Here is a 27265-nt window from a genome sequence, read left to right on the forward strand (position 1 = left end):
AGTGCACTCGCTTCCACAGTATGGCCGGCGACATTAGCTAGCGCTCGCTCTGCTCTCTCTAACGGGGAAACGGCGGACTGCAAGAGACTGAACTGTATCTGCCTCTAATTCCAACAGACTCACGTTCAACTTTCGCTCACAAAAAAGCCGGGAAAATTTTATTAATCCTTTTTTAAAAAAAAGTTAATATAAAATTATAGCAAAAAAAAAAAAGAAAAAAAAAGGAACCTGAACTTCAGAAACAGCTGGAACAATCCGCAGCAGCGGCGGGAGAAGAGATTTAATTTAGTTGATTTTCTGTGGTTGTTGGTTGTTCGCTAGTCTCACGGTGATGGAAGCTGCACATTTTTTCGAAGGGACCGAGAAGCTACTGGAGGTCTGGTTCTCCAGGCAGCAACCCGACGCAAATCAAGGATCTGGGGATCTTCGCACCATCCCAAGGTGGGTGCTCGGGGCTCTCGCCCACCGTCTGTTCTGGGGCAGTCGCCGCCTCTAAGATACTAACCACTGGCGGAAGTCCGGGGCCGGGTTCCCGCAGCCTTCAAGTGGGGGCAGGTCCGCTATCAGGGGTCGTTTGGGCGCCGTGCAGGGATACCCGGAGCTGGGGGGTGGGGGGGAGCGGCCGCATCCACGCGGGCGCCGAGCCGGTTTCTCCCGCCGCCGTTGCCTAGCCAGGCGCTGCCCGGGGCGAAGGGAGGAGGCCGGTGCCGCCGCGTGCTCAGGTAACGTCCCGGGCTGGGCAGCGGGAGGCGCCGCTCGGGGCGGTTTGGCGCCCGCGCCTCCAACTTTCCCCTCGGGAACTGAAGGTCCGAGCCCCGAGGCTGGGCGTCCAGGGGAGCCGCGCGGGCTCCCTTTCGGCAGGTGTGGCTCGGCGGGCTTAGTCAGGCGCTAATTCGGGCGTGCCCGCTTCGGGGAGTGGAGGAGGGAGGGAGCGGGTTTGAACCGGACTCGTTCTCACCGAGTGCGGCGGGTAGGAGGGGGCCCTGCGGGTTCTCGGCTGAAGGCCTGGCGAGCAGGCCTCCCGCTCGCGGTCCGATCTGGCAGCTTGTGGCGCCTGGGCGGCGGGGATTTGCGGGGGGAGCGGTGGTGTCGCAGTGGCTGGGCCCCACCGCCGCCCTAACACGCTCTGCACCAAAGCGTTTTCGGGGCGGTCCCCGGAGACGATCTCAGAGCCCGCTGAGGCTTGCTCCCGAGTCTCTTGACCTTGGTTTCTGTAACCTGTTACTGAGTCGGTGGGGTTCTGGCGGGGTGCGTGGTTTGCCTTCGTTTACGGGCTACAGGCCCGTCCGGGTCGGGACATAATATCTTGATTGCCTAAGCCAGCGTAGGAATCTGGGGCCCCAGCCTCCCACCCCGGCAGTCGCGCGAGAGAGCTGGGCTGCTTGCGCAGAAAATGAGAGGTCTTCGGGTGGTCTTTGGGTAATCCAAACGCAGATATTAAAGCGCAGGCGATTCCGCAGGTGCCTGGGCCCGTGGACCGCGGCAGCCAGACCGCTAGCCACCCCTTGCCTTTCTAGGCTCCTCCGCGCACGAGTGTGGCGGTGCAGGTCAGGGACCGGCGTGGTGGCTTCATTGAGCGTGGACGACCAATGAGCTCCTGGGCCCCACAGAGAGCCCGGCCCAGGGTGTGGGCCAATCGGCGTTTCAGGAATGTTGGCTGGGCTTAGCGCTGTCCCTGACAAAAAGCAACTGGAGAAGGGAATCCGGGAAGACACGTGCTGCCGGAACTTTAAGGCGTTCTGTCTTGAAGGATTCTCGTAGAAAAGCAGCGTGAGAGCTCTTGTCACAGGTCTCGTTTTTCAAGCTTTGTGCTACAATTAAAATGTTTACCATGTGCCAGGCTCAGGTCTAAGCACTTTAGATGTAACAGGAAGCAGTTACTTTCTTACGAATATGGGGAAGTTTAGTATTTCCTTCATTTCACAAGTGGGAAAACTCCCTGGTGTTGGTGATAAAGTGTTTGGTGAAACGATTGTGATCGCATTATCGCATTATCTAGAAAATCGTATAAAATAAAATGAATAACCTTGTTTTGCTGTGGCTCATTAAATGTTCTGAAGCTTATTCATAAGAATACATTCTTAATAAAGGGAAGAGGGTTTTTCTTCCCCAGGCTCTTGCATAGAAATGCCAGAATTGAAGCTTGGGCCTTTTTTTTGTTTGGTGATTAAGAGTTCCCTGAATTCAGGAGGGAGAGAAAGGTTTATAAAAGGGCAGCTTGCCTTCTTTAAATATTTGAAAACCACTTTTCCTCTGTACTTTTATCAGTAGCAATTATTTTACTGCTCGAGTGTGGCTCTTAAAATGATGGCAGAAGTTTAATCTTCAGGACAATACTCAGTTTTGTGCAGTTCATGATGTGGTGCTGTACATTTTGTAGACATTTAATATTCGTAAAACCACTGTTTTGAGAGTCTTCTAGTGCACTTCAGCTGTTGCAGGTGGAGCAACTAAGAACTGAAAATTTAGTCTTTATCAGATTTAATTGAGAAGGCCATTGGTAATGTTTCTGGGAACATTTTTCAGTGAATTGTCAATCAAGGGTGCACCAGAGAGGTTATTTTACTAGGAGGTTACAAAAGTACCTGAGAAAATATTAGATGCTGGATAAATCACCTAAAGTTCATGATCTAGCAAGAGGGAATCACTGGAGTCTGGTAACTAGGAGGGTGGTGTGGACCCCCAGAGACCATCTGGAAGAATATGCATAATGAAATGGTATGTGGCCTTGGGAATGTCTGGATTTGAATTAGACATCATTTAATAGCTAGCTGTGTGATGTTTCCTCATCTCTGAAATGGAGACTGTAATGGTACATACTGCATGAGGTATGTAGTTGTGAGGATTAAGTGGATTAGTAAACTATAGTACATAAAAACAGTGACACACAGTAACCACTGTTTAAGTGTTAAAAGTGTTTTATATTTATCTTTGTTCTTTAAGACAAAATCTTTTCTTTCTCTTTTTAGCAACCAAGGCTGGAGAATAAAGTATATCAGATTGTAGTATAAAAGGCTACACATCAAAGGGTGCCCTAACAATTGAGAGTGAGAAGGCACAGATGTCCTAACGGGATTACTACATGTGCTATAAAGATAACAAGAATGTTATGGGAAAATTTCAGAAAAAGAAATCTAAATAGTTCTATAATCATTACATAAATTGAATTAATCATTAATAATCCCATAAAAAATTTCAAGGCTCAGATGGTTTCACTGGAGGGTTCTTCCTAACATTTAAGGAGGACATAATTCCAGCCTTTTTTTTACACACATTCTTATAACTAAAGAGGGGACACATATCCCGGCTTATTTTGAATGGGCATAATTTTGATATCTAAACCCTAACAGGGTGTGAAGGAACCAGAACTCTCATTTTGCTGGTGAGAATGGAAAGTGAACAAACCGCTTTGGGAAATGATTTGGCAGTTTCTTAGAAAGTACTATAATGTAAGATTTAACTTCTGTAAAACTCTAGAAAATGCATACTAATCAGGTCAGTGGTTGCCTGAGGATGGGAGTAAAGGGACATGTGGATTATAAACTGCCCTGACGGACCTTTTAGGGGTGGTGGAAATGGTCACTGTCTTGTGATTTGACGGTTTTACAAGTAGATATGTATGTCCGAAACCCTGTAGATTAGAGAGCAATGGGGGGAGGGGATGGGACTATAATAAAACAACAATAAAAAATGAAAAAAAAAAAGAGAAATCTTGGAGATTAAATAAAGAGATGGGTAGAGTTTGAAGTTCTACAACACAGGTTAAAATAAATGCATGCATGCGTTTAACAAACAATCTGATCATTTTTGCCTAGTAACTTCGTCTTTTTAGTGATTCTTACCCTTACGTATGATTGAGCTTCCTTGCTAGTAGAAATATTAATGTATTTATTATTGGCATACATATTGTACTTACTGCTGCAAACCAAAGGATAATTTTGTTTGCTGTTAAGCCCTCTCCTCCCATGTATGTAAGCCTAGTAATTAGCATCTGTATGAAATCAACTTAGAGTATTTGTACAATAAAGATAGATATGAACTTGGGAAGCTGCTTTCATAAAGTATAAGAACAAAAATTTTTAATGGGAAATGGTGCGGGGTTTGAAGAATTTATAATATGAAAATTATTCCAAAGACTTGAACCAAGAGAAAAAAAAAAAACATTTAGCCATTCTGAAGGAAACATTCCAGCAGAGTTTGAGGAAGTGGTAATCAGCTTCCCCAAAAAAGTATGACAGGAAAAATCTGGTTGTTAGTAAGACAGCTTATGACAAGGTACCCCAGAAAACCCAGAATTATCTTATGGATGGTGGGCCCCTTGCAGTACAGGCTTTCCTCATTAGGCAGTGTTCCAGGAATCCCATCTGTATCAGTGTACCAGCTGGTGTTGCTGTGAGAGGCTGCGTTCAGCTTTAGTGGTTTTTTTTTAAAGACTTTTCAACGCATTCGCCCATTTCATGATGGATGATTTACCAGTGCACCTGCCCACACCACTCTTGAGTGTTGACCCCTGTGCCTCACCTTCCCTATCCACCCAATCTCGCCCTGAGCTAATTTTTTTGTTTCCCCTATGAAAAAAGTCCTCAAAGGGAAAACATTTTGGAGATGTGGAAGAAGTGAAACAAAAAACAGCAAAGGCACTAAAAGGCATCAAAGTAGACTAGTTCAAAATGTTTTGAGCAGTGAAAAAACATGTCTCGATAGGTCTCTTGCACCAGGTGGAGAATACTTTGAAGGTGACAGGTTTAAATGTGTAAGAATAAATACACAATTTTTTCTAAATTAATTGCAGTTTTGGGGGGGGGGTCCCCTTTGTATCTTTTTTATTTTTATGTGTTTTTTTTTTTTTAATTTTAGAGGGGAAGGAGAGAAATATCAATGTGAGAGATCAGGTGCCTCCCGTACATGCCCTAACCCAGAAATGAACCTGTGACCTTTCGGTTTATAGGACAATGCCCCAACCAACTGAGCCACGGGCCAGGGTCAGCTTATCTTTGAGTACAGATATTAAAAAAAAAACTTTTTGTTTTCAAAAAGTTATGAAAATCTTAAGTACAGACCTAGTTTTCACAAACTGACTCCACTCCTGTAAACAGCACTCTAAGGAATGTAACTATCCAGAAATCCCACTTGCACGCCTTGCAGTTACTATCCTGCCTTCTACCCCCTCACGTAGCACTATCTTAACTTCTAGTATACTAGATACGGAATCATTTAGTTTACATCACTTAGGGCCCTCCTGTGATCAGCATTATGTTTTGAGGTTTTGTAGTTCTTTCTTGTTGTATGCATAGTATTTTGTGTGACTATATCAATGCTACAATTGACCCACTCTACTGTTAATGGGCATTTGAATAGTTTCCTGTTTGCTAATACAAATGTATTGCTGTGAACCCTATTGCTTGTGTCTTTTAGTGAACATTATGCATTTTTGTTAGATATACATACATCTAGGGGTGGAATTGTTAAGCCACAGAGTGCATATATCTAGCTTGAGGGTTCCATCTTTCTCTAACATGTGGTATTGTCTTTAATTTTAGCTAGTGTGTGTGTGTGTGTGTGTGTGGTGGAGGAGGAGTGGTAGTAGTATGTATTCCCCATTAGACTAATGGAGTTGAGCTTCCTTTTTTTATATCTTTATTTGCCATTTGGATATCTTTTGTGAAATGCTTGTTCAAGTTTATTTACCTATTTTTCTAATGGGGAGACTTTCTATTTACAGTTCTTAATATATTACAGACGGATTATCTGTCTAATGTGTGTATTACAAACATACCTCTCTATATCCCTGACTGGTGTGGTGTGGCTCATTGGGTTGGGCATCATCCCACAAACCAAAGGGTTGCTGGCCAGGTCCTCGTTGGGTTGTGCCAAAATTGCTACCGAGCAAAAAGGGGTTCTTTTCATGTGGTGCCTTGGTGTAAAACCCAACATTTAGTGTTGGGGAAAACAGGTCTTTATTTACAATATTCCAACCTGAGGAGGGCAGTGAGCGCTTCAGCTTAGAGCCCTGTTCTCCCATGGGACCCAGCACTTCCCTTGCTCCCCATAAGACTCTAAGCCAAAAACATGCCCAGAAGTTACCCATTCTTTGTCAGCTCGCTCCTTCAGGACCTGGGGTATGATGTCATCAGCCTCCTTGTAATAGTCCAGAAAACATGTGCTGTGTTGCACTGGATCATGGGGAAGTCCGGTAAAGACACGAGTTTCAAGAGAGTCCTTTTCACATGTCCTGAGTTTCAAAAGTTCACAAGTCCGGGCTTTGGAGTCCACTGAAGTCCGCATGATTAAAGCAGTAGCAGGCCGACTTTCTCACTAGCCAAGGCCTAGCCAGGCCGCATGGCAGGACCATTCCTTTTTTCAGATTGCATGACTCTCTTTACCTCCTTACTAATCATATGGCTTTCTCTCTCTACAAACACAAGAGGCAACTGATCAGTGTTTTTCTCCCTCTCTTTCTCCCTCCCTTCACCTGTTCTCTAAAGAATAAATAAAATCTTTAAAAACAACAACAACAAATATACCCTCTATGATTTTCCTTATTCTACTAATGATATCTTTAAAAATAGAAGCTCGTAAGTTTAATATAGTTAATTAAATTTATTGATATTTTTCCTTTAACAGTTAGCAGTTTTTATGTATTATGTTGACATAAGAAACATCCAAACCTAGAATTCTTCTGAGTTTGAGCCAGGCTGCAGACAGTTGACAGGCAACAGATTAAGAAAATGATCCAGAAAGGGATGATTTTCCCACTTATTTTATACATCAGAATCAAAGGGGAAGGCATGGAGTGTGGGGAGTGGGTACGTGAAATTCATTGGTTATAGATTAGGGAGGCCGGAGAAAGCAAAGCCTGAACTCTGGGATTGGATAGACTTGTGTTTCTTTTACATAGGTGGGTACAGGATAGTTAACAGTTAACGTGGTAACAATAACAGTGAGGGGTTCTGTGGTCTGCTCTGGGGGAAGATTGTGTCCTGAGGGGGCTGGAAAAGGGAATTAGTGACATTCCAAAGATACGTTATCATAGATGAGAAAAAGACAAGAGACTCATAGTTACAGTAAAGACTGACCTTTGTCCAGGATTATAGTGACCCAGTACAAGACTACCCACCATAATTTGCTTTTAGTTAGGAAGTTTTAATTTCAGACCATCCTTACATCCAGTCTGTGAGTTGGTAAGGCCGTCATGCAGGCCTCCCCTGAGTTTGTCAGGTTTAGTATATGGCGCCTTTTCATCCACAACTATTTGAGATATCTTGCTCATCCTGTGGTTATTAAGACTTTTCCTCCTAAACATTGTTTTACCTTTCATATTTCTACAGTCCATCTGGAATTGAGGTTTTTTATGTGGCATAAGGGAATAGAACACACTTAAAATAAAATTGGCTTATTGTTCTGAGCTTTAACTCCAAGTCAAGCTGGACCCCTCTTCCTGAATGTTAGCCTTTTCTATTAAACATTTCCCATCCTCCTGTAGGCCATTTAGTAGTAGAATTGTCCTGAGTGTAATCTAAACAAATTACATAATATTGACAATCTTTTTTTTTTTTTTTTTTAACTAATTTCTCAAGGGAGATAAAAAGGGAAACGTTCTTGGAGGTATTATTTTTAGTAGGAAAATCTTGTCTGGTATGGCTTGGTTTAAAGAATACTGGTCAATCATACATTGGAAAGAAGCAGTAGTCCCAACATATCCAAGTAAATAAATGAATGGATGATGTCTTCTAAAACTGACTTATTTCATGAGATATTTAAAGTTGAAATGTAAAAATGAAGGGGTAGTATCTTAGGTTTAACCTGCAGTTTTGTTTTGTCTACTAATTTTTCAGGTTTCAAAAAGATATATAAAAATGTCTTAAGAGTTGCTAGACTAAAATGCTGGACCAAACAAAAGTCTTATTTTGATGGCAGCTTTGGAGAGGGTGGCAGTAATGGGGAGGAAGTCTGTTAGAAAATTATAAATTTTGGTGAGAAGAAAAGATAGTTTATTGTTCTCTCAGGACAGTAAAATTGGCTTTTTGCTTTTGAATTCATCACAGACCTGACCTATTCCTAGTAATGAGGTGGGTTCAGATGGGAAATTCTAGTGGAGATGAAGAGGATGAATATTAATTGTGAGGAACCCTGAAGTATTTTACCTTTATAAGCTAAAATTTAAGTTGCAGTAAAGGATTGGGGGCAGGTGCAAAGATAGTAAATTACACCTCAGCATTAACTTTCCCAGGAGTCATACCTTACTTGACTACATCATTGCACAGTATTGCAGTATTGATCATTCACATTGAAGGAATTTTATAAACTCTTGCCAAAAAACCTTTTAATGTACATGTTTTGGAGAAGAAAAGCTTCCTGTTGAATTAAACTCATTACATCCTAATAGTTTCAAAGAAGTTTGAACTCCTCCTGTCTCTAAACTACCTTTCTTTCAGAAGTACACGTTGAAAATAATAATCAACTGAATATAGCAGTAATTATACTGATAGTGATTTAAATTTGGGGGGGAAATTTGAGATAAGAGTATCGATCGGCAGCCGTCCGTCTCGAGAGACGATGGTGTAGCTTCTTAAGAGTCTATCTGCACCGCCGAGAATGGCTGTGCAGTCCGACTCGGGAGTGACACGGTATCTGTCTCCTCCCGTGTTGAATCGACATCTTGCGATGACGCTGGAGTGTCCTCTCCAGTGAAGCTGAAGCTACAGAGCCTGGGCAGGGTGATATGGAGGGTCTGCTGTTGCCCATGCAGCAGACCCCCCCTCTCTTCGCAGCTGAAGGGTCCAAGGGAAAGACGGAGTCGATACAGCTTGGCTTCAGGTGCGCCGCAGGAGTTGCCGGTGTTGACTACAACGTCAAACCGCCTTAGGGACTCCGGCTCCGGATTTTCTGTCGGGGTTTACTCCCTTAGCCTTTCCCCTGAAGAGGTATGCCGCAAGGCAGCGGAGGTTTTTTGGAGTCAGAGTTTTCCTTCCCTGATGTGCCCTGACTGGAAGATCGAACCAGCGACACTTAGCTCGCAGGCCGACGCTCAATCCACTGAGCCAAACCAGCCAGGGTTGAGATAAGAGTATACTGTGATTATAATTAGCAGTGTGATCTGGGTTGATTTACTTCTCTGGATATCTGAATTAACTGCCCTAGGAAGGCATACTCAGAATTTATTTTAGTCAGTCTAGGCTTCATTGAAGAATAATCTTAATGTTTTAGGGTGTGATCATGGTGAGGTGTTAAGGCCTGAATGTATGAAGAATCTTTGACATAGACAGGTCAGACTATTAGCTAAGGTCCACAGTTGAGGGAAGATTCACATAGGCTTTTTGAGTAAATTGATAACTCTGAAACCAGCAGTTTTTACTTTTAGGGGGTAATCTATTAGAGGAATCGAATCACGTGAAATTGTGGCTTTAAAAAAAAAATCTAGCATTAAATTTACCATTTTAAGTGTACAAGTCTGTATAACCTTTTTTCATCTTGCAAAAGTATACTGAAACTAACCATAAATACTGATTTACCCTCTCCTCCAGCCTTCGACAACCACCTTTCTACTTTGTAAGTGTTGGAGTACCTCACAGAAGTGGAGTCAGTATTTGTCCTTTTGTGACTGGCTTATTTCATTTAATATAATGTCCGTAACATTCATCCATGTTGTAGCATGTGATAGGATTTCCTTTGAGCCTGAATAATCTATTATATGTATGTACCACATTTTCATTATCAGTTAATCTCCTGGTGGACATTTGGGTTGCTTCCTCCTTTTGACAATTGTGAGTTACATTGAACATGGATGTTCAAATACCTCTTCCAGATCCTATTTTGAATACTTTTAGATTCACACCCAGAAGTGGGGTTGCTAGATCATATGGTAATTTTTACCAAAGGTGCACTATTGTTACAATTTCTCCACATCCTTGCCAACATTTGTTATTTCCTTCCTTTTTTTTTAGACATCCTAATGGGTACAAAGTGGTTTTGATTAGCATTTCTTATATGATTAGTGATGTAAAGCATCTTTTCATGTTTGTTGGCCATTTGTGTGTCTTTTTTGGAGAACTGTCTACTCAAGTCCTTTGGCCATTTCTTAAATTTAGTTGTTTTTGTTGTTGGGGTTCTTTCTGTATTCTGGATATTAACCGCTTGTCAGACTTGTTTGCAGGTGTTTTCTTCCATTCTGCATGTTGTCTTTTCACTTTCTGCAGTGGTTTCCTATGTTATACAGAAGTTACTAAGTTTGATGATACTTGTTTGTTTATTTTTGCTTTTGTTGCCTGTGCTTTTTGTGTTGCATCCAAGAAAACATTGCCAAATCCAACATCAAGCTTTTTCTTATTTTCTCTTAGGAGTTTTGTAGTTTTAGGTCTTGATGTAAGCCTTTACTCCATTTTGAATTAATTTTTGTATATGGTGCAGTGTAAGGCTTCAACTACATTCTTTTGTGTGGAGACTCGGTTTTTCAAACGTCATTTGATGAAGAGTCTGTCCTTTCCCAATTGTGTAGTCTTAAGACCTTTATTAACAGTCATTTGACCCAAGGCAGCCAGTTGGCCATTTCAAGTGTAACTGAATCAAAAGTAATGTGGACATCTTGTCATTTTATTTGCATATTTTCCATTGTAAACACCCCACTCGACCACAGATGCTTTAAGAAAGCTTTGGACATAAAATATGGCTTGTCATTAATGTTTAGCTTCTCGGGTATAGTAACCAAGATTATTCAAACTGTACTATCATTAGTAAAGAATAACACTACTTCTTGGGGAATCATTTATCATGATCTGATAGTTTTTTGTTGTTTTTTTTTATCCTCACCCGATGACATGCTTATTGATTTTAGAGAGGGAGGGAAATATAGATATGAGAGAGACAGTGATGAGTTGCCTCTTGTAGATACCCCAACTGGGAACTGAACTCGCAATGTGTGGGTAGTATGTGTCCTAACCATGAATTAAACCAGGGACCTTTCGGTTTATGGTGTGGTTCAGTTGGACGATACTTCAACCAACTGAGCCACACCATCCAGGTCTGATAGTGTTTTTTTTGGTACTTCACATTTATGTGAATTAAAATTTCTCAGCCTCAGTCCTTTTGACATTTTGGGCTAGATAATTTTTTATTGTGGTAACTGTTCCAATTTACTATATGGTGTAGCAGCCTCCCTGGTCTCTACCAACTACAAGTGAGCAGTGACACCACCATCCCGTGTGACAACCAGAAATGTCTAAATGCTGCCAAACATGTTCTGGGTGACAGTCATCCTTGGTTGAAAACCACTGAGTTAGGCCAATGAGGTGAGAAAGCAGCATTTAAGTAAAGAAAATGTAATTCAAATCTGGATACTTTGGTTTACCTACGAATTTCCTTGAATACCTTTTGCAATATTTTCCAATCACTAAATCAGTATTATGTGATACATTCCAAAATTGTTTTCTTTATTTTCCTTTTCAGTTTATGATTTACTGAACCCATCTGTATTTAAAACGTAAGTAAAATAGCAATGATTGACAAAAAGACCAATTTTGTAAAATAGTTTATAGTATAGACTAGTGGCTTTCAGTCTAGGTGTTAGTGTGTTTGGGAACCATGCACAGGCACCTTCCGCCATACTAAGCCTGCTGTGACATTCTTTTCAATAATTTGATACTAGTTCACTTTGAAACCACAGATGAGTATTGTAATTTAGAAAATGGTTTGGTCAGCTGTATAAAACACTTTGTCTTTTTCATCATCACATTTTGACACAAAGCAGGGTGCTGAAAACCTTTCCTCTAAAAACAGTCAATAACATTCTGTAAAGGGCCAGAGAGTAAATTTTAAATTTTGTAAGGCAGACATTTTATGTTGCAACTACTCATCTGTGCCCTTATAGAGAGGAAGCAACCATAGACAACATAAAAATGAGTGGATGTGACTAGGGTCTGAAAAAGTTTTATTTATAAAAGGAGGCTTGTTTTTCCCACAGAAATGTGATAAAATAACGCTGGAATTCTCAGCTGTTGTGGTGTTGGTTTTTCACCATTCTTTTTATGCACGTGTGTATCATTGTATTAATGTCTTCCGTTTTATTTCTCTGACACGTCTTTCTTGCCCCTTGATTTATTATATTCTTGAGCCAATCAGCTCTCCCGGGATTATGTCTTTAATAAAATCACTTGGTTGGTAGGCCATTCAACTGTGTTTGTCTCGAGGTATTTTAACACAATTGCTTTTTTTCATACTGTGACTTTGGGGAAATACTGACTGCTCGAGGATTTCCATTTGATGAAGAAGAATTTGGCTGCAGGGTTTATTAAGTAATGATAAATGAGTTATAAGATCATTGTGGTTTCCATGAAGATGAAATAAGCACCTTGCTAAATGCAACTAAAAACCCTTTACAGACTGCATGGAGTAGCTATCTGAGGGCTCTTGAGAAGTAAATATTAGCAGGTGAATAGGAGAGGGAAACCAGAATTTGAAATAGCACTAAAACAGTCATGATTTTCTGTTTCTTCCCCCCCCACCCCGCCCCACCCCGGAATCTCCTGGGGTGATCTGCACAAGGTGCAAATAAAGAGATCCAAACGGTCCTCTTTTTCTTGTCTGCGAAGACAGAAAGAGGGCCCCTTTGGGTCAGAGAGAGTGGGCTGAAACCCCTTTTTGGTTTTTTGTTTTGTTCTGTTCTGTTTTTTCTTCTGTTGTCCTGCCACAGCTGAGGCAGTCCTGTAGTTAATTGTGGCAGGGCAGATGCCTGAACTCCAAGGGAAGGGGGAGAACCTTATTCTGACCAGAGGAACTGTGTGGTCCCAAGATGGAATAGTATCAGATATATCCCTGTTGTTCTTTTCCCTCTTTGTCATCTCCCCCATTTGCTTCAAGAGAGACAGATAATCACAGGCAGCCTGCTGCAGAATGGAAAAACTAAAGCCTTGGCTCTCAAGCCAGAGGACCAAAAAGCTTCCCTACTTCTGTCCGTGAGCCAGAAATTGTCAGCAATTACAGAGAAGAGAGAGAGTTGAATAAAGTGAATCCCATAAAGATTTATATGAACACCCCTGAGCTGCTCATGTATGGCTCTGGCTCTAAACATAATACCAAAGGCTTTGAAAAGTGATGGCTCACCTCCCAGTCCCAGACTGGCCACTGAGTAGGACAGATCTGAATACCATGGCATGCAAAACAGCCTTTCCTAACTAAACTGAAACCTAACATAACCCACAGAAAGAAGTTGGGTAAGAACTTGAAGACTGAACCTTAAGTATTTCAGTTGCCTGCTAAAACAAGTTTTAAAAATCAGCATGCCCTATAGTACTAAATAAGATTTTAAAATTATATAACGTGATCAGAATGTCCAGGCTGCAAGTCGTAAGTTGCTCAATAATACAAATGACCAGGAAATTCTCAGCATCTCTCAAAGGAAGACACTCACCAGACACTAGCCCTGAAGTGATTGCAGATCAAGATTTAAAGGTGCCTATCATAACCATTCTTTAAGAAGAATAAGTACTCTTAAAATGAAAGAAGGTTTTAGCAGAGAAACAGAATATGGAACTTTAATATACACAAAAAAATAACTACTGAAATGAAAGGTTTACTGGACAGGCTTCAGTAGAATGGAAATGACAGAAAAGTGAGTGAGCTTGAAGATAGATTGGTAGGAATTATCCAGTCAGCAACAGAGAAAAAAGACTGTGGGGTGGGAAGAATGAACAGAACCTGAGGGGCCAGTAGAACAAATCAGAAGGCTTATTTTGTGTCAGCAGATTCCAAGAGAGAGGGAAGTGTTACATAAAAAATACTTGAGAAAACAATCCACATCTAGGTTCATTATAATGAGTGGGTTCTATAGCAACTTAAGTTATTTGGCAGTGAAATGAGTAAGGTTCACATTAAAATAAGATGGCATTAAAGTAGGATATATATATCTATAATTGGTTGACAGGATAATTCTGTCAAATGAATTTTTTTTTTTTTTTTTTTGTCAAATGAATCTTTATCTTTTCAAGAAATGTATCTTCTAAATACCTGAATTATTATGGTGACCAATTTTAAAAACCAGCAAAGGATTGTATAACAATAGTTTAGATTATTAATATGTAAGGGTGTTCATGATTTTCCAGCAGGTCCTTTAAGGTCTAATTAGAAAAGTTATTGCCAGATTAAGCAAATACTGGAAAGCCTGCCATGAACTGGGCTAGTAGGCACAGTCCTTAACTACATGGAATGGCTCTAGTGGAATTGATGTGAATACCAAAATAGCTAGACAAATAAAATTTTTTGGCAAGTCTTAAGAGTTTTAAAACCTTTTAATGACAGATTTGATCTGGTGGGTTAGTGGGGGGTACAAGCTGGAGGAGGGGAGTTGGGGACGAGGGTTCTAGGTAGGTAGGATGAAATCCATTCCAGTAGTATCCGCAACGAAGTTTACATTGTTTTGGCGTAATTATGTTCTCCACTTTCAAGTAGCTTCATTTGGGTGAAAAAGTTTATAGTGATCAATTTCTAGAAAGAGAATAGTTTGTGGGAAAGCCTAGTATGACTGAAGTACAGAAAATTGGGATAAGTTTAGTTATCTATGTATCTGTTGATGTATGTTTTATTTTATTTGGATTGATATTTTAAGTTGTTGTCTTTATACAGTTTGTCAAGTCAGATGAAGAGGGGATGCTAGGAGAGCTGAAGATTAGATAATAGTTGATTCTCTGGAGAGAGTAATACAGGCTCTTTCTGAAATGAGGAATCCTGGTACTGTTGAGGGATATAGTCAGTACACTGAAAACAGATTAAAAGCTTACGCTTATACTAAGTGTGAGATCCTTAGTCCTTTACCCTCTTTTGCCTACCTGAAATCTTAATGCTCTCCAGGCAAGAGAACGGAATCTATGGGTAGTTTGACCTGTCCAGGAAAGAACTAAAAAATATTGACATAGGAGTTCCCCAGTGAGATAGCCCCATCAGAGTACCTTATATAGAGGCCCACAGCAATCAAACCCTATTCACTTAGCTCATGGACCTATTTTTGGCCAATAAATGTTGAAAGGAGATAGTTGATGGAAACATCTGAGGATAAGTTCAGATAGGTGCATAGAAAACAGGATTGAATGAAGAGGCAAGACAGTGTTTAAATCCAGTGAAGACTAAAGTGATACAAGAGAGAACAGTTTGTTAGAATATTTAGCTCAACCATGGAGCATGTTGAAAAGTGTTGACAAACTATTTAACATCACGGTATGATATATATGAAAATTAGGAGTACATACTTGTGAAGAATTCTCATCATAAGGAAAACTTTATTTTTATGCTTTCTCTTTATTGTATACATATGAGATGATGGATGCTAACTAAACTTTTTGTGGCAGTCATTTCATAATACATGTTACATAATACATGTAAGTCTAACCACTGTGCTGTACACCTTAAACTTATACAATGATGTATGTCAGTTTGATTTCAGTAGAATTGAGAAGTCATATAAATAGTGACTATAACCCAGAAGGGGTGATAGGAAAGGATTCATTAATGTGTTCAGTGAGTGAAAGGAAGTATTTGCAGGAGTGCTGAATTAAGGTGGGAAGTGAGTAGGTAATGACATTAGCAGGTAGCATTATTGGAATGATGTTAAGTATTTGAATTCTTAGTATTTAGTAGGTAAATTGTTGGTCCTCTGAAGTGAGTTTTATTACCCACCAGGTAAAGAAACCAAGCCCAGGAATAATTGCAAGGAATGTCACAAAGCAGAAAAGTAGTCATTTCTGTAAGAGCCTCATGTTTTTCTTTTCAGTCTTGTTTATTATTCCTTTGTGTATTAAAACATACTATTTGTGGAATTGAAATACTGTGGGTTCTGAAATGTTGTTTAAATGTTAGTGAACTTTGAGTCTTAAAAAATCTGAAACTCAAAGCCAGTGCTTGGCTACCTAAAATAAGAGGATTAAAACAATCTCTTAAGTTTCTGCTACCAGAATTTGATCTTAATTGTAACTTTTTTTTCTTTCTTAACCAACCCTTGATCTATTTTAAAAATTTAAAATAAAAACTGCAAATATATAACCCAGTTAAATATGTATTTTTTTCTTTATACAATCAGCACCTTTCAAAAAGAACTGTTACCTCTATTTAAAAATTGTTTGGTAGAGTTATGGGCAGATATGCTCTATAATATAGCAAGCCTAACTCTTCTAAGTTTTTTCAGATGGGTTTCAGTGCTGTTCGGTTTAACTAATTTACCCATCGTAGAAATAGGTAATACTGTCTTCTGCCCTGGCCGGGTGGGTAAGCTGGTTAGAGCACCATCCACTACACCAAAAGGTTACGGGTTTGATCCCTGTGTCGTACAGGAGGCAACCAATGGATGTCTCTCTGTGTCTCTCCCCACCTTCCCTCCCTCTCTTCTCTCCTCTCTTAAAATCAATAAACATCCTTGGGTGAGGATTTTTTTTTTTTTTTAATTACTGCCTTCTGTGATTGGCCATACAATTGCCTGTTGAGCCAGTAACAGTTTCTTTTAGCAAAATGATGAGACAGGCACAAAATTCTAGCTGGATTGATTGGTACTGCGCCTGCCCGTTTTTTTGTTTGTTTGTTTGTTTGTTTGTTTGTTTGTTTTTTTAAGATTTATTTATTTTCAGAGAGAGGGAGGGGAGAACAAGAGGGAGAGAAACACCAATATGTGGTTGCCCACGTGCTCCCAAATGGGGACCTGACCTGCAATCCAGGCATGTGCCTGGCTGGGAATCGAACCGGAGACCCCTTCGTTCGCAGGGTGGCACTCAGTCCACTGAGCCACACCAGCCAGGGCTTGTGCCTGCTTTTTACTACACAGGAATAAAACATACCTGTTTTTATTCTGGCTGTGCTACTGCGGATTTCTAAATAAAGGTTTTAACTTGAAAAGAAAACTTGAACCATAATTATCATATTTTTAGGTATGGAAGAATGACCTACCAAATATTAAGAGCCTTAAAACATTTTTAGCCTTTAATTTGGTCATTTTAAGATGTCCTATGGAACTATTTTATATTGTCCTTAAAATAGTTACTGTCCTTCTGTTTATAGTGGGCACACTAAAGAGGAGGCACATCTTTAGGTCTCAATCAGGTAAATTAAAACTAGTTTACTGAGTTATACCCATATGGCTTTCATTTTGCTATTAATTATCGTGTTGAAATAGGCATTTTCCCATCTCATTAAAGAGCTACATTGTATTCCCAAGATTTTTTTTAAAGTATATTTTATTGATTGTGTTGTTACAGTAGTTCCAATTTTTTTCCTCTTTGCTCCCCTCTGTCCAGTACCCCTCTTCCCACCAGCAATCCCACCCCCCTTAGTTCATGTCCATGGGTCGTGTATATAACTTCTTTGGCTTCACCCTTTCCTATATTATTCTTAACAACCCCCTGCCTATTTTGTACCAACCAATTATGCTTCTTTCTTTTTCTTTTTTTAATATGTTTTATTGATTATACTGTTTTCCCAATTTCTTTTCCCTCTGCTCCCCTCCACCCAGTGACCTCTCTCCCTCCAGTTGTCCCCCCCTTTTAGTCCACATCCATTGGTTGTGCATATAGTTCTTCTCAACCTCTTCCTGTCTACTCCATTCCCTCCTACTATGCTTCTTAGTCCCTGCACCATACCCCATTTCTCCCCCTCCCCACTCTCAGCTGATAACCCTCCAAATGATCCCCATACCTATGATTCTATTCCTATTCTGGTTTGCCTAGTTAGTTGGATTTTGTTTTTATTTTTTAGATTCAGTTGTTGATAGTTGTGAGTTTGTTGTCATTTTAGTATTCATAGTTTTGATCTTTTTCTTAAGTAAGTCCCTTTGACATTTCATATAATAATGGCTTGGTGATGATGAACTCCTTTAGCTTCCCCTTGTCTGGGAAGCACTTCATCTGCCCTTCCATTCTATATGATAGCTTTGCTGGATAGAGTAGTCCTGGTTGCAGGTTGCCTTTCATCACATTGAATACTGTTTGCCAGCCCCTGCCTGCCTGCAAAGTGTCCTCTGAGAAATCAGCTGATAGTCCTATAGGCACCCCCCTCTCTTGCTGTCCCCAGGACTCTCTATCTTTCACCTTTGGCATCTCAATCATGATGCCCCTTGTGTGGTCCCCTCTGGGTCCGGCTCACCGAGGACCCTCCGTGCTTCCCAGGCTTGTATGTCCATCTGCTTCACAAAATTTGGGAAGTTTTCCTCATTTTTTTCAGTTCTTCACTGGTTGACTTTTTTCTTCCTTATGTTCCAAATCATTGATTTGAACCCCAGTTTTCTTCCCTTCACCATTGGTTTTGTGTGGCTTTTCCTTCGTTTCACTTAACATAGCCTTCTTCTCGTACGCGTTTGCCATACGCAAGCATATCTGTCAAGCCTATGAGCATCTTTATCAAGTGTTTTGAATTCTGTGTCTGTTAGGTTGTCTGTCTCCTCATCTGTTAGGTTGTCTATCTCCTCGTCGCTTAGTTTTCCCACTGGAATCTTGATCCATTCCCTTTTTGGGGCCATACTTCTCTGTCTCCTCATCCTGACAGGTTCCTGTGTTTGTTTGCCTCTGTGTCCCAGGTGGAGCTGTCATTCCCCTTACGTTATAAGGGGCGGAGCCTTAGGGATTTGTCTGTACAGAGCGACCTATTTCACCACGTCGTGGCGCTGTATGTGGGGGAGGGGTCCAAGAGGGAACAATGCCGCCTGCCCAGCACTCACCCCTTTTCCAGGCACCTCTCCCACTTCCGCACCGGACTGGTGCCCCTCTAGCTGCTGCCCTGGCCGTCATTCCCAGAGCGGGTGGATCTGTGGATGTTCTAGGACCATGGGGGCCCTTTTAAACAAGCAACTCTGCTGAGAGGCCGGCAGTTTCTGCCTCCGCCCCAACCCCCACTGGTCTGCACAGTCAGAAACAATGAGGCTTGATTTTCCCCGGTGCTGGGACCATGAGCTTCAAGGTCTGGTGAGGAGCTGGGAATGCTCCCCAGGTGTCCTTCCATACTTTTTAAAAATGTGTGACTGTGCTTTCACCTGGCCTGCCACTGCTGCCACCACCACACCACGTTCTCTCCGCCCCTCCTACCTGTCTAGATGAGTATTTCTTCTTTATATCTTTGTTTGCTGGACTTCCATGCAGTTCGATTTTCTGGAACTTGGTTGTTTCTAGTTTTGAGGTAGTTGTATTCCTTCTTAGTTGTGGGGAGAGACGCAAGCTGTCTGTCTACACCTCCATCTTGGCCAGAAGTTGTATTCCCAAGATTTTATGTGTATGTTTGTACTGTTGAATTGTCAGCCAAAGGCATTTTTCATTTTTTCACAATGCTTCTCAGCTTTTAACTTGCTTTTCTTTAATCACTTAACTAGTGTAAGGTAATGATTTTCCTTGGTTTAGGGGCCTTTTGAAGTTCCTCTGTATGTGGCTTATTCACAGTATTTTATCTATTTGGCTTTTTCTTAATTTCTACTTTTCTGGTTTGCTTTTTAAGTTTTTCATATAGAGCAAACTGTTTCATCTTATTTAGTGGATGTCAGTATAGATAGTATGGAACAAATCTAAATGTTGGTATTAATAAAAGAAGCTAGAACAAGAATGTGCTGACAAATATAAAATATGCTGTGTTGATCATTGGAAAACTTAAATGTGAGAAATTGGTAATTTTTTTAGGGTAGGCAAGTAGTATAATGAATTAATCATCCTTTTTTGTTAAATAATAGATCCGAATGGGACATACTTTTGAAGGATGTGCAATGTTCAATCATAAGTGTGACAAAAACTGACAAGCAGGAAGCTTATGTACTCAGGTAAGTGCTATAAAACAAGTGTTAGCTAACATATTTCAGTCTATATCATACTTCATATAGAATAGTAAATTGTTCCTGTGGACCTTCATTCTATAATTATTTTTACATTATTTTTAAAAATATGATGTAAAATAAAATGTTTACTCTAGGTGTCCCTAGGCAGTAGGTTTTGAAGTCTTGCCTGAAAGGTCTGCAGGATGCAATGACATTGTACCTTTAGTTTCAACTGCAGGTGTAGGTCTTCCTTTTAGTATATGCCTCTCCATATCAGAACTTCAGACAAAGTGAAAATTAGCTCCCCCATACAAAGAGGATTGCCATATATAACAGAAGAAAGCCATTAATCCTTTTTATAGGTAAAAAATTAATTTATTTAATAAGTACATTGCATTCTTATACGTATCATAATGGACCTTGAATTGAACCAAGGTCATTAAGGTACCTGCTTTTCACTAAGCTTGTGTTTGGCATATAGAGATGTTTATCACAGGCTTGGGTGCCAGGCCATAAGGATATCAAGGTGAGTAAAAACAAACATTCCTTTCCTCATTGGGCTTATTACCTAGTACAAGAAGAAATAAATACATGTGAGAGTGGGTGGTGCAAGATAAGGTGAAGTATGAGTTTAGGAAATAACGTCTTAGGTGAGGTGAGGAGGAAAATTTAGCAGTAAAAAAGAGGGTTTATGTAATGAGCTAATATGCTTTAGATCTAATTCAAGGATTATTTCTGTGGGTTCTAGAATCTTAAACTGAGATTGTTTAGTAGAAGAAGAAGACTACTGTAGTACATTATTTGCTTCCTTGAAATCTTAACATTTAAAATTACTAGCCAAAATTGTATACTGTAAATGATAGTCCAATAATAGGTTAATTGTATCTCAGTAGTACATAAACAGCCTTATAATATTGTAACTTTTTTCAATTGCAGTGAGAGTAGCATGTTTGTCTCCAAGAGACGTTTCATTTTGAAGACATGTGGTACCACCCTCTTGCTGAAAGCACTGGTTCCCCTGTTGAAACTTGCTAGGGATTACAGTGGGTTTGACTCAATTCAAGTAAGTATTCAAAAACATTATTTGATCCTTTAAATTATAAATAAATTTGTATACTACTGTAGTGGTCATGGGTAAGGATGGACACATGGGAGAAAGAATATTCTTCCTGATGCTCAAGAATAGCAGAACAGGGAGGAAGCAGAGAATGACTTGAGATAAAATCAAATGGGAAAAGAAATGAAGAAACCAGATATGTTGAATGGTTAACTCCTTGAAGTGTTAATATGAACAGCAGACAAACTAAGAAGGGAAAGCCAGAAAAATTACCCAGTTTTCATAATAAATAGTTAATTATGTTAAAGAACAACAGTCAGTATTAAGTTAAATTCTGATAACATTCAAGAATTATTACCATTTATCCCTCTTATACCTGCTCTCTTCCCCAGATGTTGGATTTTAACATTTCACCCAACTAGGGTAAAAGTGATCTTATTAATAGGACCTAAAATAGTTTTTGTTAATTATTAACCCTTATAAGAAATCTAAAACAATATTTTCTTAATTTTTGAATCGCTGACTGTTGAAATTTGATGTATACATGTACTTCCACAAAATTTTTGTTTACATTCCTATTTAAAAGCTCAGATTAGAAATCACTGCTCTAGAAATACTGTACCTAATCACTACAGTTGTTATGACCCAAAATCGGTAGACTGGGCATTTTAGTTTCTAGAAACGCATTGATGCACTCTACATTATTGAGACTGTTGAGATGTCTCCACAACTTAAAAACAAAGTTGCTCCTTACAACACTTAACTCATGCATATTTGTTTATCTGTCTTTTTTAGAGCTTCTTTTATTCTCGTAAGAATTTCATGAAGCCTTCTCACCAAGGGTACCCACACCGGAATTTCCAGGAAGAAATAGAGTTTCTTAATGCAATTTTCCCAAGTAAGTTTACTTAAATAGAAATGAAACCTGCTTTATTAAAATTAGAGGGTATATCTTTTCAGAGATCTTTTATATATGTGAAAGCATATGTATGCAAATGTAGTGCATTATATAATTAAGATAAATATACCAATATAGCTGATTATAAATTTTAGAGTATGTGTGTGCCTCCAGTCATTGTTGTTAAAGTGATGGAAAAAGAAAATCGAGTCTAGAGGGGAGAGTTCATTTTCATCTAGCCACTTGCTCTGATTTGTATCTAATTTAGTAGTTATGAAGGCTGTGATCCCCTTCATCCAGAACAATGCCTGGTGAAAGATGCTGGTCCAGCATTCTCTGTAGGAATTAAGCTGACTTAAAAATGACCAGCCACCAACACAGTGAGATCACAGTGTGACTTAAACAAAATGGGCAAGATTTTTTTTCCATTCATTTACAAAGCTTTTATTTATAGACCCTCCTTCAAGGTCAGGGAACTAGAAGACTAGAAGTTATCTAATCTAACATCCTTATATCCTAGATGAGACTGAAAACAGGATGATTTTAATAATTTTCAAAGGTACTCATGGGCATGATTTTAAAATAAAATCAGGCTTCTATTCTATTTTTAACTTAGCTACTTATATGAAACTACTGATCTAAATCAAAGAGTAGTGGGTATAATTTAGTATATCTACCAGTTAATTTACTGGGTTGAGTGAGGCTTTGAAACTATATGGAAAGGAAGAAGTATTGGATTAGTCAAAAGGTCCATTTAGTTTTTCTAGAAAATAAAAGGTGCATTTTTCATTTTCACCAGTAACTATGGATTTGGATATTTTGAGTATGTCGGCTATCTCCCACTATTGGCTTCTAGTGGGTAGAGGGCCAGGGGTGCTGCTGAACATCTTCCAATGCATAAGACAGCCCCACAGCAAAGAATTATTTGGCCAAAATGTCAACAGTACCAAGAAATTTAACAAACTACTTTTGACATGTTCAATAAGTCACAGCACCTTCTCCATACACTGCACAATTTTTTTTTTTTGCATTTCAGTTGTGTTTTTACCTTTCTTGAAATAATAAAACATAATATGCTGAAAGTGTTGTGTTTTCTTCCATCTTCAGTATTTAAATGGCTGCACAAAAATTCAATTCTAATAAGTTTTTTTTTAATGCCTACTAATATGACAGCTATCACAATATAATTTAACAAAATTGTTTTGAATGAAGTTAAAGATAACTAAGCACTACTAGAGCCATCGTACAGAAAAAATGTAATGGACTTTTGACCAACCCCAAATGACTTGCATTTACTTGAGAGAGTAGATAAAGGGGAAACCAAATTTTGTTTCCTAACAGAGTTTTAGGAGAGAAGGAGCCATTAGATCAGCGGTTCTCAGCTTGGGGGTCGAACGACCCCTCCTTCACAGGGGCTGCCTAAGACCATCGGAAAACACATACATAATTACATATTGTTTTTGTGATTAATCACTATGCTTTAATTATGTTCAATTTGTAACAATGAAAATACATCCTGCATATCAGATATTTACATTACAATTCATAACAGCAAAATTACAGTTATGAAGTAGCAATGGAAATAATTTTATGGTTGGGGGTCACCACAACATGAAGAACTATTAAAGGGTCGTGGCATTAGGAAGGTTGAGAACCACTGATTTAGACTGACTCACTGGCTGCTGTATAAATGACAGCCAGTGAAATACATTTAATTTTAAAAAGTGATGGGAGAGAATCTTGCCTACTTTGTGAAGTCATCCACTTAGCTATTAAAAGGGCAAGAAAAATCCATCCATCCTATCGAATGGATCTGTTGCATTTATTTTACATTCTCCTCCCTCAACAGATGGAGCAGCATATTGTATGGGACGTATGAATTCTGACTGTTGGTATGTTGGATACAATTTTGTGGACTTTTTTCTTCTATATAAGTTTTACTTTAAACTGCCAATTGTCATTTTTAGAAATTTTTTTTATTTTGTATAGGTACTTGTATACTTTGGATTTCCCAGAGAGTAGGGTAATCAGTCAGCCAGATCAAACCCTGGAAATTCTGATGAGTGAGCTTGACCCAGCAGTTATGGACCAGTTCTACATGAAAGATGGTGTTACTGCAAAGGATGTCACTCGTGTAAGGATTTTCAATAATTCTGGATTCTGTTTGGGGACTAAATATATTGTTTTAAGTCATTCTTATTTTATTTTTCAAGTCTGTATTTAATTCAGTCTTTTGCCTGTTTTTCAGGAGAGTGGAATTCGTGACCTGATACCAGGTTCTGTCATTGATGCCACAATGTTCAATCCTTGTGGGTATTCAATGAATGGCATGAAATCGGATGTAAGTAATATTGTTTGCTTAATACTTATTTACATATTTAAGTGTATCCTTTCCATTATTAACACAAAACTGTCTCTCTAAGGGAACTTATTGGACTATTCACATCACTCCAGAACCAGAATTTTCTTATGTTAGCTTTGAAACAAACTTAAGTCAGACCTCCTATGATGACCTGATCAGGAAAGTTGTGGAAGTCTTCAAGCCGGGAAAGTTTGTGACCACCTTGTTTGTAAACCAGGTAATTTGTTTTATTATTGACATTAAAATCTCCCAGAAAAGGATAGTGAGGGATGTCATAAAATGTTCTAAGATGGCACGTTATCAGTCAGATCTCTAGAAGTGCTGCTAGTTGAGGTTATTGGGATGAAAAGCGTTATTGTTTCATTAGATTTCTCTTGGCTCTTGTTTTATATCTAGCCTAATTGGTGGACTTCTCACTGTCCCGTTTATTTTCCGCGTTGGCTGGCAGGCGTAGGGTTGGTATGGAGGCTGGGGGACATAAGATATCTTATCGTACTCGAGCCCATAAGAAGGCAGCTAAAATATTCAAATACCACAGTATTATTAAGGTAGTGGTTTTAAATATTTGTGGCGTGACTATTTTGTTTATGATAACTTATGCAGATGGGAGTATTAATTGGTTTTGTGTCGTTGCTTTTTTCCCCCCAGAGTTCTAAGTGTCGCACAGTGCTTTCATCGCCCCAGAAGATTGAAGGTTTTAAACGTCTTGATTGCCAGAGTGCTATGTTCAATGATTACAACTTTGTTTTTACCAGTTTTGCTAAGAAGCAGCAGCAACAGCAGAGTTGATTAAGAAAAATGAAGAAAAAACGCAAAAAGAGAACACACATAGAAGAAGGTGGTGGCTGCTCTTTAGATATTGATACCGGGGGCTGTGCTTTCCATAACCACCACCTAGTAGTTGCAGAAAGCCCTAGATGTAATGATAGTGTAATCATTTTGAATTGTATGCATTATTATATCAAGGAGTTAGATATCTTGCATGAATGCTCTCTTCTGTGTTTAGGTATCCTATGCCACTCTTGCTGTGAAATTGAAGTGCATGTAGAAAAAAACTTTTACTATGTGAAACTTTATAACACTTGTGACAACAATTCAATTTGGTTTATGCACAGTGTATTATTTCTCCAGGTATCATCCAAAATTCCCCACAGACAAGGCTTTCGTCCTCCTTAGGTGTTGGCCTCAGCCTAACCATCTGGGACTATTCTAAAATTGCTGCCAGGATAATTACGTCCAGTTACCTCCAATTTCTAGAACATTCTCTACTAATGTTACTGAAACCAATTTCTACTTTATACAGATGTTTTTTGCAACAGCAATTAAAGTTTTTTCTTCCACGAGTACAGTCCTCTTAAGAAAGTGATTGCAGTTATCCATTTTCTGTATTATTATTTTAACATTACTTCCAGCACTTGTATTCCTGATTTCATTTCTCACGTCTCCACTCCCAACCCTGCCCCAATAAAGCAATATACTGTTACACTGTGGGTTTATACCAATCTTATACCCCAGAGGGAGAAGGGCGGTGGCCCCTAGGCTTAATTTTCCTTTGAGGTCAAGGGAGTTTGGCTTCTTTTTTATTGGCATTGGCTCTTTTGGGAAGAGAGTGACAAAAATAGACTTCTAGTGTTGATTAGCAAGGAAAACACATAAATTAATGTTAGAATATACTGGCAGAACTATATGGGAAATATAAGCCATTCTGTGTTCTCCAGTAAATTAAGATTAGCTTCTCATGAGTACCCATGTCTTTACTAACTTGGTAAGTAGTAGTGTAAAAATTTTATCACTACATTTATTAGCAAGGAAATTTCCAATTAAGGTTGTACTGGATTCAGTAAGTCAAATCAGATCATTCACCATAACTTTTATTTTAGCCCTTTCCACTAATTTCCATTAATAATATACCATAAACTTCAGTTCAAGCCATCTTGTGACTTGAAGTTCTGTGACTTTGCGATACATGTGATAGTGTTCTGACTCTGTGTGTTCCTCTTACTGGTGGTGTTTCCTTCACCATGTTTTCAGAGGGTCAAGTGAATGACCAGAATGAGAACTCTTCAGGTTATCCAGACATACACAGTGATGCAGAATTATCCATAAAACATAACATACAAAATTCCAAAATGGTCCATGGGAAATGACTAGAAATGCAGGCTTTCAGGAGTGGCATTTTTGGCTATATTTCCAAATACTGTGAGATTTAAGCAGCCTAGAAAACAGCAAAGTTGACTAAATTTTGTATTCTTGTCCTTAAATTTTTTTTTTCTTTGTGGCGTGATGCAGTGATGTTTTCGTTCCTTCCGTACTTATAAATGAAACACATTTTTTTTAGTGTTTCTAAACATAAAATCTACTTGGTGTGAAATCAAGTGGTTAGAACACTTGACTTTTATTTTAAGCACGTTCTTGATTCAGAGTTTCATTGACGAAGCTTTCAATCAGTGGATCGGTTTGATTCTGTAATTAGCACACAGCACCTAATGTTTCGGTGCTGTTTTGAGGACCAATGCTCAAAGTGGATTTTGTTCTTGAAGTGTCCCAGTAGATTTGATAACGTGTGTTGGCTTGAGGTCTAATTTTTTTCTAATAGATTTAAGATTTCTATCTAATGTCTAAAAACTACACAAATTTGTATGAAACAAAACCTAGAAGAATGAAAACTGTAGATTAAATGATAATTTAAATTGATCCTAGTATATTATGATAGAGGAGGGAAAATTTTGGTGCCATAATTTCTTTGTGGTGGTGTTGGACTTAAATTGGTTGAAATGTATTTCTGTACCACACTTTTAAGCTTCAATAAAAGTTTGCTTAATTGATTGTCTAGCGACATTCAGAAAATGTTCTGGTGATGTATTTTTTAAATAGTATACGTAACCAAATACGACACCTAAAGTTTTTTAAATTAATTGAAGAAAGCTGCATTTAATGATTCTAAGATTTGTGAGTTAAGACAAAAGATCTTTAAGCCCCTGGGAGAATATCTAATTTTTATTCAGATTAAAACACTTTGTTAGTGGCTTTATAACTAAAGCTGGAAAGAAATATTGAGGCCCTGACTGGGTGGTTCAATTTTTTGGAGTGTTGTCCTCTACACCAGAGGGTTGTGAGTTCTATCCCTGTTGTGGTGCCTGTGGGAAACAGCCAGTCAGTGTTTTTTGTTTGTTTGTTTCTTCTCTCTAAAAT

General features: G+C 39.1%; 1 protein-coding gene across 1 annotated transcript; it reads left to right on the top strand.

Moving 5' to 3' along the window:
* AMD1 (adenosylmethionine decarboxylase 1) lies at nucleotides 1-26911 on the top strand. The gene is made up of 9 exons (XM_090279759.1): nucleotides 1-441; nucleotides 19676-19762; nucleotides 20693-20819; nucleotides 21609-21711; nucleotides 23561-23603; nucleotides 23701-23845; nucleotides 23960-24052; nucleotides 24135-24290; nucleotides 24722-26911. The coding sequence occupies exons 1-9, from the start codon at nucleotides 332-334 to the stop codon at nucleotides 24860-24862; spliced, it is 1005 nt and encodes a 334-aa protein (XP_090135885.1). The 5' UTR covers nucleotides 1-331; the 3' UTR covers nucleotides 24863-26911.
* The last annotated feature ends 354 nt before the right edge of the window (nucleotides 26912-27265 follow it).

Source organism: Furipterus horrens, unplaced genomic scaffold, assembly GCF_987537825.1.
Source record: "Furipterus horrens unplaced genomic scaffold, mFurHor1.1.pri manual_scaffold_6, whole genome shotgun sequence".
Classification (NCBI taxonomy): domain Eukaryota; kingdom Metazoa; phylum Chordata; class Mammalia; order Chiroptera; family Furipteridae; genus Furipterus; species Furipterus horrens.